Raw genomic sequence first — 12,753 nt, forward strand, 5'->3', positions numbered from 1 at the left:
CTTCAAGCTCATGAAACTCACAGCACATGAAAAGCAAACCAAGCAAAGAAATCCAAGATGCACAGCAGGTCACAAATCATGCAGGTGATGGGGAGCTTTCCTCACGGCCTGGAGACAGCGATACCTTGTGGAAGTGCAAGGGCTGCTTAGGGATTGTGAGGAGGTCTCTAAACCTCCTCACTATGTGGTTGTGCTTTCACTGAAGACAGGACAAGGTTCTCCAACACTTACAGGTGCCAGGTTGGGGGTGACCTGTTGCTGGGCAGAGCTATTGCATGACATTCCTGCAATGTCTTAGCCCTTGACTTAGCTCTAACACTGCAGTTACTGGCATGACATAAAGCTGGAGGGACGGAAAATAAAGGTGAATAGTTAGGCCAGTTTTTATTTGTAAGTAACCTAGTCATTCCATCATTAATCAACATTGCATTCAAATTATTTGTATGTTTTTAAGCACTCTTGAAACTTCTGTATGACCTAAAAAGAGAACTCTAGGTACTCTTACCTTCAATATTTTATGGAAAGCCTCATTGAAAAAAAAGGCAAAGCACTTTTTAAATAGAACTCTGCCCATGTTAATTGACAACATATTTTTTCATCTTCTTGGAGAATGTTAAAAAAGAAACAAATATAAAAACTAACCACCCCCCAAAAAAAAAGGAAAGGGGAAAAGTGTTCAAATGGCTCTGGAAGCTTAAAAGACTGTTAAATTGCTAAGAGAATTAAGAGGTTCTAACCATAGAAGAAGCGAGAAATGTCATCATACTATTAAATACACTTAATTAACGTACAGATAATGCATGAGTATTTCCTCGCTGTAATTTGTATTGCCATAAACAACAAACAGTTCCAACTCTTTGAAGAGGGAAAATTATTCCTGGATGCAAAAATATTTGATCCCAATTTCACATCTATATAAAAAGGAAATTGCTCAGCAGTCCCCTTAGTCCAGTTGTTGCTTTCTCCCCTCAGTGCTGCAGTTTCTTGAGGTACCCACTTCCCATAGTTAAGACAGCATTTTAAAAGCTTTAGAATGAGTTAGGACCAGAAAAGTGAAAACATAACATAATACTACTTTTGTCAGCCTGGTGTTTTTCTTTTATTAAACAGGTGAAAAATGCAGCGGCCAATGTACTCAGGGAAACATGGTTAATTTATAAAAACACAAAGCTGGTTAAAAAAATAGACCATGCAAAAGTAAGGAAACATCAACGCAAATTCTTGCAAGCTATTCATCAGTAAGTACTATTTTGCTTTGTTTTTCCTCTCAAGGTGTTCTCTCTATGAGTTTCCTTCTCCCTCAGTCACTCTTAGTCCCATCCTGTCCTCTCCCTTCTCTTCGTCCACCATTCCCTTCCCTTCATAGAAGATTGTTCTTGAGGTTGATTTTCTTTCAGAGTAAAGTAAATATAAGGTTTTACTGTATTATCTATTTACAATAAAATAAAAAGGTATGCAGGCAGTTTATGTCCATATAAACTCGTTAATGTTTTTTAGAAGTTTCCAGTGCTTCTTGAATTATCTAAGACTTTTTTGTTCTTTGCCACTGAGACTATCCTTTGTTTTTATGCATTTGCTTCCAAGCAGTAAGATGCAAAGTACAATAGACAGAAGAAAATTTTTTCAAAAAATTTTGCTTTGTAGTAGATGTTTTAATATTTTAAAATCAGAATGATGTGATAAAAGAGAGTAGTTAATGAAAAGAATATTCATTAAGTATCATGGCATGGTCTACCAGCATTTAGTTGCCTCTTTCCACTGTATATTCTCAGTGCATAATATCAAATGTTGGTATGTCAGCTATGACCCCTGACATCTAATTGGAGTGTATGCCAATAGTTGAGACCTTTGAGCACCTCTGGAATTACTCAAATGAGTTCTTCCCCTCTAACTTGAGGGTCTGAAAACAAGCCTGTGACTTAAAACCAGTAGTAGGATTAAGCTGTACCATGGTATTGCCACACTATAAGTATTTTTCTAAAATTTGCGGTATGTGTTTATCATAAAGCACATCAAAACAAGCAGAATTGCACAATGGTTGCTATTTCTTGAACTAAATGGGAGGAAAAAACCCCAGAGTTTTGTCCTCGGGAACCAGAATTCTTTTGAGGAATGGTCAGGACCTGTTTGTCTGTTCTATTTGTTATCCCCATCCAGCCTGAGGCAGCCATTTGTACAGCCTATGAAAATAGTTCCCATTAGTTATAGGGAAAAGGTAAATAGATAAGTTTAGTTTCAAACTGATGGTTTGAGTGTAGGTCTGTGTCTGAGCCAAGCAGTGAAGAGATGTGAAGGAAGTATCCATGACGAAAAGAACATCTATGTAGCATCTTGCAGGAAAGACAGGAAGGGAAGGCCAGGTTAATTCATGTCCTGTTAGTAAATTTAGACTGACAATCATTCTTTCTCTCTTTCGTAGCAGTATTTTAAAGCAGTAGGTAGCTAAGCTTAAGATGCGAAGTATTCTGTAAACCTTGATTACTGTATTATATTTAGCAAATTTGCAGGATTAAATGTTACTGTGTCATTGTGGAAATACTTTGAGGAATAAAAAGACAACAGAAGTTGTGGCATTTTTATGTGAATATAAAAAGTATATTTTTATATACCAGTTTGGTCATCTGTCTTAGCTTAAAGGATTGGGAGGTGGACGGGAGTGGCAGGGGTTCTGGGGAGAGGATGGCATGTCATGTGCATCCTTGCTGGACTTGAATCCTTGATTGCAAAGGTTGTTCCTTAACATTTTAACTTTGCTATTTATTTTGTGTGTATGTGTGTATGTGTCTGTGTGTGTATGAGCACATATGTTCAGAAAATAATCTAAAAAGCACAGCAGGCTCGATCTCCAGCTTTATATATCACTCAAACTCAGAAGACCTTTGCAGGATATAAAGTGTGTTCTGCACCTCCCTTAAAAATGAATTAATCGGGTGGGGTGAAGAAGGTGGCAGTAGTAATTTTTTCCTAGCTGTGACAGCTACACTGCACAGCTGTGTTAGTCATTTCTCTCTATCCTTTACCACTTTGCACTACCGCCCCAGAACTTTTGTATTTAAGAAACAGACAAAAGATAATTTTTTCAATATGCTGAAGAATGTGCCATAGATGAAAACATTGCACTAGCAGTTTGCTTTCTTCCTGTAGCTGGGTAGATGGATGCAAATGAATTTTTCATCCTTTTACATCTTTGAGCTTTTCTCAAGTGACTTAGAGTTTTCCATCTTTCTGGATTCTTAAATTTTGTTTGGTACCCCTCCTTCACCTTCCAACCATTTCACTGGAGACAAAAATAAAAGGAGTGGCATTTCAGGGCCAATTTCATAAAAGAAACCAGACTAGATCATGATAACAGTCATGGTCACAGCTCTAAAATGCCTTCACCTGATCTGTGTGTTCTGCTGCTCATGCAGATGATACGTAAGATGAAGGCGAAATCATTAAAAGGCATGTTATGTATTGTATGAATAAGAAAATCTACAGATGATAGTTAATGGGAAGGCTTGAAGATATTGCAGATTCCGTCATCATGAATGCAAGTGAGTTAGACTCCTCCTCAGGCAGCTACTAATCGAAAGAAGTAGCAACTCCCTAGGACTTTCCACCTGCTGAATCAAGCCCACTGTGCTCATTTGGTTGTTTTAGTATATTTTACATTTTGTTTTCTTTTGTTTTGTCTTTTTTTCAACAAAATGAAAATAGAGCTCGGAAGTAAGTTGTACAAGCTGTTCCTTTCTAAACTTGAAGAATTTACCACTGTCTGCATGCAAAAAAAACAGAGTTTTTATTTGTGAACTTCAGTGGTCTGATTGCTGCCATGGAAACGTGATCCAGAATCATGATCTTTTTCTGTGATAAGTGAAGTTCATAAAATCAAAATTTTATTTTAATGAATTAAACAATTAAAGTCTTTTGGTTTACTTTAAATCCGGCTGCTGCAGCTAAAGACTTGCCATACCTATACATTCTTACAGCCTGTGGTAGGTGTTGGGTTGGTTATCATGAAGAATTATTGTGTTGGTGTCAACTGGTACTGGTACTACTACAATAACAATGGACTTCCTGGAATTTTAAAATTAAAATACTGACGTTCAAACAGATGAGTCATTGAATCTTAAGAAAAGCAGAAAACACATATTCTACAGATTATTTGAGAGAATGGTCACCAAAACACTGGGGTTGTCCTTCTCCAGTGAAATCATTACTTTTGAATAATTATTCTGTTCTGAGACTGTAATTATATAATTCTGTACCTTGGCGACTCCTTCATATTTTTCGCTTTAGAAAAACTCCAGCTCACAGCCTCTGGAAACACCATTCCAAAAGTCTGCATTTATGTCATGCTCTGAAAGAAGCTTGCAGTGGAAGAAGAGCACATGACATTCCAGTAACAAGCTGCTGGAATGCCAGTTTTATGTGGTCAATTAATTTCTACCTTAACAGAGTTATTGCCATTTATATTTTAAAGATATTTTTAAATGATATTTCACTCTCCACAACTTACTTCCTCATGGCAGTTAACCTAGATATGAAAGGAAATGCTTGTAAACTAAAGATATGAAAGAAACTTTCTGATTTTGAAATACCTTCTAGAAGGCTTTCTTTAAACTAACTTTCTAAGTAATACCATCACTGAGAAATGGGCAGAGAATGCATTAGCAAGCCACCTTCCACAAAATGCTGCCAAACTTAGTTCCATTTAACAGCTAACCAAATTGTTATTTTGGTTGGCCCTTGACATACTGATAGACTGAAGTGGTATCTTGTCACACATTGTTTATAAATTGATACCTTGGTTTTGTAAAACCCTATTTCCTGCTCTAGAACAGCCAGAAAAGTCATTGAAAGCTCGAGTATGGGTCTACTATGAGATGTTGAAAAAATTATTCATGGTAGAAGTCGCCTGTTTGTGAAAATCAGATCTACAAACCACTCCTCTAGCAGTTAATCTGGAAAACATGGGCTTTGTATCAGGGAATATATAAGGAAGGTCATGTTTATATCTTGTAAGGAATGTGCATATCTAATAATAATGTAGATAGGTATGCAAATACACCCTTGCTGCTTCTTTCATAGTTTTTCAATGCTGTAGTTTAAATAGTGCTTTGAAAAAGAATGTCTGATGTAAATTTAAAATGTAATCATATTAAGATTCACAAGTTATCTAAGAAAACCAAATGTATTGGCAAGCATGTTGGTCATTTAGCTGCTGGTCAGATGGAAGTTCTGTTTAAAGTAAGGAGAAACTCACTTATCACTGTATGTTCATCAGGTTCCAACACTGCTAACCCAATCCATTTCCGACAGAACAGGGCTAATACCTGTATCTAGTCATGTAGGCATGGGAAGATTCTTGATTACTACAATAATAATGACAAAAAGCTTCTGGTTTATGTTTCTTCCTATATCTACTTGTCACGATACTGAGGCTTTGAGGAATGTTTTGGCTTTCTTTCATGTAGTCTGGATAAATTGTTATCTTCCTTTTTGAATTCAACTTTGACCATGGCAAATGGTATTCTTGAGGACATCACATTTCCTTGCTCTTTCCTTTTTTGCGGTGTTGAAGAAGCATGCTTCTCATTGTAGCAGGCACATGACCGATTATGACTCTACACAAAGTAGTCAAGGCATTGTCCATGCAGTTATTTGCTCTTGTAAGTTTTGTGCATGCTCTTTAGAAATCCTAGTATGACCTCATACAAAAAAAAATCTGACTTAAAATTCCACTTTTTAGATTAAGAAGTGTAAAAATGGAACAAAGGAAACTGAATGATCAAGCCAACACTTTGGTGGACCTGGCAAAGGTTAGTAGGCAGTTACTGTTGTTTCAACATTCATTCTTTCAAAATGAAGCGCTTTTAAGTGAAAATGGTGTGCATTATATGTGCAAATCTTGTTAACAAGGTTGTTATTTGTAGCAAGTGAAAATATGTGTGTGTTTTGTGGTAGTACCTACTGAAAGAAACATCCTGATGAAAGTTTGAATGTGCCATATTTATTTATTTTTTTGTACATTTGAAAAAGACGTCACAATAAGAGACTGATCCTGAGAGCTCCTGAAGTGACTGCAGTGGTCATGGTAAATGCTGAACTGTGAGTGGGCCGTAGTGGTGTAGTGCTGTGTAGTAAGGAGATACGCCATGTGGTGACAGTGACTGTGCCATCACAGACCATAGTACATAGCCTCTTGACTGGAATTAGAGGATCTGGTTTTCTGTTCCTGTTGTCTTACGCAGCAGTAACTTTAGATAAGTAAATTTAGATCTGGATTTATTTAAGTTTTTATAATGAATAATAGCTGCCTACTTTGCCAGTATATCATAAGGCTTTTAAAATCTTCTTTAAACCATTTGAGTTGAGGTAAAAGAGGCTATTCAGTTGCAAACTGCTTGTTTATTGTTGTTAGAATTTTTCATGAATATATAATAACTAGGAAGCTAGAGGTCTGAGCTGATAGCATTTTGGATTTCTCATTAGATCTTAATATTTAAGAGTTACTGTGAGCTTAGTTTGAGGCAACATTAGAAGCATTAATGGGCTCTTCCTAAGGGTTTCTTGTAAACTTCTTCATTTACCTCAAAATCCTCCTCGATTTCAAGTGCATCAAAGCAATGATTAAACTCTTCAGTGTTCATTCCCCTCTTGCTTTACAGAACCACCTGACAACTTCAGGTGAAAATACAGTTCAGTCTAATGCTTCTGGCAGCTAATAAGGACTTTTAAGATACTATTTTGTGTAGGATACAAGACTATTCAAGGATGATGCTAGCACCCTGAAACAGGAGGCAGAGAAATGGGTTATAACACTCACCTGATACTGAAGTGGTTTACACTTCAGGTAGTCATTCAATTAATTTTCCTTTCCTTTGGATGGTTCATAAATTTCAACCATTTTTTCTACTGAATTACATCCAGTTTTTACTCTAGTTTAAATAATCTGAAGTCTCAGTCTGTAGGAGGCAGACATTTAGCCATTTTTTTTAACCAGTTCCAAGTCCCTATGAAATAACACATTTCAGATTACATTTTTACTGACCATTGTGTCATTTTAAAGTACACTGTATATATTTGCTGTATCCAAACAGTGTTTTGTAGAGGCCAGATAGATTGGAAATGCAGAAGTAGAAAAGCATACAATTGAGTTTTTACTCCTTGCACTACTTTTCAAAAACAATGCACTGGATTCCTCTTACTGCCAATCCAAGAAAACCTGCTCAGTTTAGGGAGAAAGCCAGTGAACAACATTTGTGCTCTGCTTTCAAGAACGAAGGTGTTTAAGACTCAAGAACAGTTAAGGATGGAGCACATCACTGGAGCCTTCAGTCCCCTGGTGGCTTCCACTGACTGTTCAAAAAGCTTCACCTGGTGCACTCCCAAGCACCTGAATTTCCACAAAAGGTCTGGTTTTTAATTGATTTCAACTTTGAAATCTGAAGTGCTACTAAAAGGCATTACATTTCTGCTCAAGAAATCTAGTAGAAAGCTTAGTCTACTGTAATTTAATCTACAGGGAAAATTATTTCACAAGACTATCTATTGTAATAATACTCATATCCTCTTTTACAAACCCTTGTAGAGTTGTGCTACTTGTTGCAATACTTGTAAGGTCTCTCTAAACCTTTACTTACATCCTTCTGCTTTCAGACTCAAAACATCATGTATGACATGATTTCTGACTTAAATGAAAGAAGTGAAGATTTTGAGAAGAGAATTGTTACTCTGGAAACTAAACTGGAAACTTTAATTGGTAGCATTCAAGCTCTTCCTGGAGTGATTAGCCAGACAATCAGCCAGCAACAGAGGGAATTCCTCGAGGCTCAGATACAAAATTACGATAAGCATGTTGCCTACAGTGCTGAACGGTCACGATCTTTGTCAAGAAGAAGGAGATCATCCTCCACAGCACCACCAACTTCATCAGAGAGTAGCTAGAAGAGAATAAGTTAACCGCAAAATAAAGACTTTTTGCCATCATATGGTCAATATTTTAGCTTTTATTGTAAAGCCCTATGGTTCTAGCCAGTGTTATCTGGGTTCTGATGTCAGAATCCTGGAAACCTGAACAGATTTTAGGCCAAAATGAGTGAAAACTCTTCTTTTTTTCCCCCCTCCTCCTCTCAAATGCACAGTGAATGCACCTATTATTGCTATATTAGATTGTTCTTCCTGTAATTTCACTTTTTATTCATGCACTTCAAACAAGCTTTACTACTACAATACATAATCTAGTATAATAAAAAGGTTAATTTCTGCACATAGTTACTTGATTACTTGGACCTAATGACCAAAAAAAAATAACAATCAAAAGACCTAATTGTGAACTTTTAAGAAGCTAAATTGAAGCTTAATAATAATTTCTCAGTATGAAAGCTAACTGTCTAAACTTTGCTTGCAGTGGAGGGGGAAAAAAAATTGATATTAATCTAACAGTGTGCTGTATATGTATAGTCATTTTAAAAGGTCACTGACAGCTTCAATTTCTGAAGTGATTAATTAAAAATATAGTTTATCCTAGAATATAAGTCTTGGAGTAGGCTATGGGTTTTTAAAATATTCTTAGGGCTTTTATTTAACATGCATTGGTACACACATGCACATAGATAATATCTATATACATATGTATTTATGTATATAAAATTATTTATGCAATGCCCATGGCAATGATCTTTTAAACTGACTATTTGTAAAGCTACTGGCATTCAAAAACTACAGGCAAAGTCCTGTTTACTTATTCGGAGTCACATAACTATGCCAGGTAAGTTTGTCCAGATCGAAAGCATCACTTTCAGCCAGAAGTCTCCTAATAATGCTATTTGGGTTTTGAAAGTGTTAGGTTGCTACTTTTTCCACTCCTTTCATTGTGTTTCTGGAGTGAATGACTGACACACATAGTATACACGGTTGTGTGATGGCAGCACAGTGTTCTGTATACATTATGTTTGGGTAATCCCCATGTTTCCTGCTATGCAGTCAAGCTTAGCAAAACACTTCTAGCAATATTTCCAAAATCTGTAAAAAGCCAGCTGTAGACTGGAGTTACAACAGTAGGGTATCTATAGTACTTTATTTTCGTGCATAAAAATAAGGTCTCCTACTTTATTAAAAAAAAAAAAAAACAAAAACAAACAAAAAAAAACCACAAAAAACAAAAAAAAACCACAAACAAACAAAAAAAAAAGTAAAAAAACCCTGAAAACAAATCAGAAAGCATAGTCACCAGTAGGCACTGGTGAAAAGGTTTTGACTGACATTTCTCCTGGTTTATGCTCCAGAGTAGCAAAACTAGGTAAGTTTAAATGCTCAGAAGATGCAACTTATATTCACAATTCCTAGTTATAAACAGGAAATTATTTGACTTTATGAGGTATTTTTTAGTACTTGCTATTTACAAAATATGCCAGTCCAGTCTGCCTCTCCCCCAGTTTACAGACAAGGGTGACATCTGTAGCTAAACAAGTAGACATGGCTGACTGTTTCTAAGTAATATTATGTCTGCCTAGAAGTAACCAACTTGCACGTTGAAGGAAATGCACATTGCTCCATGAAACACTGTGACTTCTGGTCAACAAGGACAGGCAGGAAAGAGTAATGCAAGAAGTCAGGGCAAAGCCCTGCTGGGCAAGACAGAAAAGCTGTTCTTTCCAGTAACCAGAATTCCCCAAACCAAATACATAATCTGAAAAACAGCAGATACTTTAGGCCTATTTAAATTAAAGGATCTTCTTTTCTGGTGTTACGAATGTATAAATGATGAATGTATAAGTGACATCCAGAGGTATTGCATGCTTATTAAAAGGTCAAGAATTTCTCCAACTTTTTATGTCCTTGAGAAAAATGATGAGTTTGCGTATTTTTCCCCCTGGAGCAGGACAGTTGCATGCCTTTGGCGTGCCTTATTTGCAGACTGGTATTTTGTGACTGGAAATAACAAGCAGTATGCATAGTATTTGCAGTTCTGCTTTTGTTTTTATGGAGTTCATTTCCAAAGGAAAAGGGGGATATTATATAGTGCTAATACTTTTCTAGTGCAGTCCTTAACTACATGAGATTGTGAGTGGTCATAAGGCCAGTAGTGATTAATAATATTGGAATTAAATAGTCAAGTTTTAGAATTCTTTTTTTCTCCTTTTTTGCATTTAGTTTAGAATACTTTTCTTGACATTGAATGTGAAATACACTTTCTGTAGCTTGAATACATTCCTTTTTCTCCTGTCAGCTTGAACTAGCTCTTTCATTGTTTACATCTTTTTAATATATGTATAACACCCATTTTTTGCACAACTGGGTTTTTTAAGAACTGTAGCTACACTTTGAAAATTCTTGTCAATCTGTCAATTTGAATTAAGATCTAGCTGTAAGTATTGAGCTAGCTATTTCTGTTGTGAAAGAGCAGCTGTCATCTTTGACCTCTCCAATTCTTTTACTCACTAGGACTCAGGAGCCTAAACTTAATATTATTGCCACAGCTTTTTGCAATGGTGAGATGCATCAGGATTATTTCCATCAGTAGCATTCTGTAACAACCTGCCAAATTATTTTGGATTCCTTTCTTTCTTTTTAAAGCAAAAAACAAATGATGTCACCATGTAATACTCCAGTTCTACATCTTAATTTACCTTCAAGCTCACTACAGATATTTTATCTGCATTTTCAGCACAAATGATTTTTTTCTCGTAATACCTGATTTCAGCACTAAGGTGCTGCATGGGGATACACTATATGAAAGGACAGATATAAACTTCTATTCAGGAGAGCACAAAGCACTCTTGGTTTGATTTTCTTACTCCTGACACTAAACTCCTTTTAGTCTTCCCTCGTCTGACTTTTGTAGTACCACAACCTTACTGACTTTTTATTTCCAAAATTTTAGCTCTATCATTGTCAACAGATATGATCATCAAAAGGAAAACATATCATTATGATATCTTGGAAACTGTATATTTAAATGTAGACTTTTCTTTGAAAGATTGTTTACAAAGAGTCTTTCTCGAAGCATATGGCATATTTACCATGTTACAACTGTAAAGCTTCATGCACCTCTTGCCTTAGTTTCACCAGTAGGAAAATTCTGCTTTCCGTTGCTATTAAACTCCTCCTTTTCACTACATTCCAGACACTGATTCCATTTGTCAGTTTCTTGGGAGTCTTGTTGCTAGTCTGCTTTTTTAAAGACACCGAGCAGAGATACCTTGCTCAGAAGGACTGAAATTAACATCACAAATAGACCTGTTCATGACGCTTAAGATTAAATGCATTGATTTAAATAGTACTTTTTACTTACATTTAGGTTTTTTGCAGAATCAGAATAATACATTCATATGATTTATGCTTGCAAATGCTCTGCAATTCTTGATTCTGTAAATCATTATGGATTTTAAGCCTGCATATCTTTCCAGATGGACTTGTGCAACTCAGCTTTTCTTTACCTCCTGCTGCTCCATAAGGATCTATCTAATATGGAAAGAGATTTACTATCTAAAAGTTTGGCATCCATCTTAGGAGCTCTAAAAGCCTTCTGGAGGTCCATACCTTATGAGCTATTTCAAAACTCTGGCTCCCCAGACTGGGTTGGAATCACTGTCATCATTAGAGCAAAGATAAGTGGTAAGCATACTGTTTTACAAACTGTAAGACTCTTTCCATGTCAGATCATATGTAAACATTCAAATTGATATGCCGCACACTAAAAGCATATCTAAGCATAAAAGAATAAAAGGTGTTCAATGTGTCTAAAGTTCAGAATAAAATCTGTAACCCTTATCAGTACTAAAAATTAAAATTGTTTGAAAACTCTTTTCCCCTAACTAAAAGTTATGAAAAATTCTTTGTAAGTTTTATCCATGGGAGGTTTTCTGGTTAGTAAGTGTGTGCTCTCCATCTGCCATGCTTTTTGGTCATATCCATTCTTTTTTTAAATCAAAGTCCTTAAAGTCTTTTTGCCCTTTTAGTCCACACTCAAAGTAATTATTAAGGGGTGACAAGCAACGAAATAGAGGGGAAGGTAGGAAGGAGCTAACACTCATGTGTGTTACTTTCAGAATTCCACCTCTGCATCAGCATATCTAAATGCTCAGGTAGAAACGGACACAAATTTTAACCAGCACTCCTGGCTACCCAGATACGAGCCAGCCCTAGCCTGGGAAGAGCACTGCCATGTCTGAACAGTCCTGAGGTGGAGCTGACACACACTCAAAGCCAACATTTATGTGTGTGGAAATTTATGTACACAGAACTTTATACGTGCATAATAAAATTAACCTACATCTGTCAATTAGGGCTTATGAATGTGGTCCTGTATCTGTTAGCACAAATTCAAAGAAAACTAAGCTATAATGTATGTTAGCCTTTTTATTATATACCTTTTAAGGGGTATCCTTAAGATCTCGACTCCCTCCATGTCTGAGAGAATAAAGAAAAAGAGACACTTAAAAGATTCTTTCCTGTCAGGCGTGCATAGGTTTGGCTCTGACTTGCCTGAGTGCCTCACTGCACATCAGCTTTGGTCCAGAAATCACGGGGTTTTATTCACTCCAGAAAGAACAGGTTTCTCTCACTATAGGGGGACTTAGCACAGCACTGAGCAAAAAGTCCCATCTCTCAAGAGCAGCCTGGTGTGCAAGATGATCTCCTATTCATAATAATGAATAGGAGAGGAAGATTGTGTTAATTTATCCAACTCTGCTCAAGACTTACGGCTTAGCACAGCATCAAGCCCAGTGCAGACACTTGATTCCCTGCCAAGAATTGCTTACA

General features: G+C 36.4%; 1 protein-coding gene across 4 annotated transcripts in view; it reads left to right on the forward strand.

Moving 5' to 3' along the window:
- Positions 1-11,804, forward strand: part of KCNN2 (potassium calcium-activated channel subfamily N member 2) — a 72,758-nt gene extending 60,954 nt beyond the window's left edge. For 2 of the 4 annotated variants that reach the window (XM_039567206.1, XM_039567208.1), the window contains 4 exons: positions 1,111-1,238; positions 3,700-3,708; positions 5,735-5,804; positions 7,645-11,804. In XM_039567206.1, coding sequence (XP_039423140.1) covers positions 1,111-1,238; positions 3,700-3,708; positions 5,735-5,804; positions 7,645-7,932 — 495 coding nt within the window. In that variant the 3' untranslated portion in view covers positions 7,933-11,804. The remainder of the gene's footprint in view (positions 1-1,110; positions 1,239-3,699; positions 3,709-5,734; positions 5,805-7,644) is intronic. The other 2 variants (XM_039567207.1, XM_039567210.1) reach the window with 1 other exon arrangement.
- Positions 11,805-12,753: the final 949 nt, after the last annotated feature.

The sequence above is a fragment of the Corvus cornix genome, chromosome Z, assembly GCF_000738735.6.
Source record: "Corvus cornix cornix isolate S_Up_H32 chromosome Z, ASM73873v5, whole genome shotgun sequence".
Taxonomy (NCBI): Eukaryota; Metazoa; Chordata; class Aves; order Passeriformes; family Corvidae; genus Corvus; species Corvus cornix.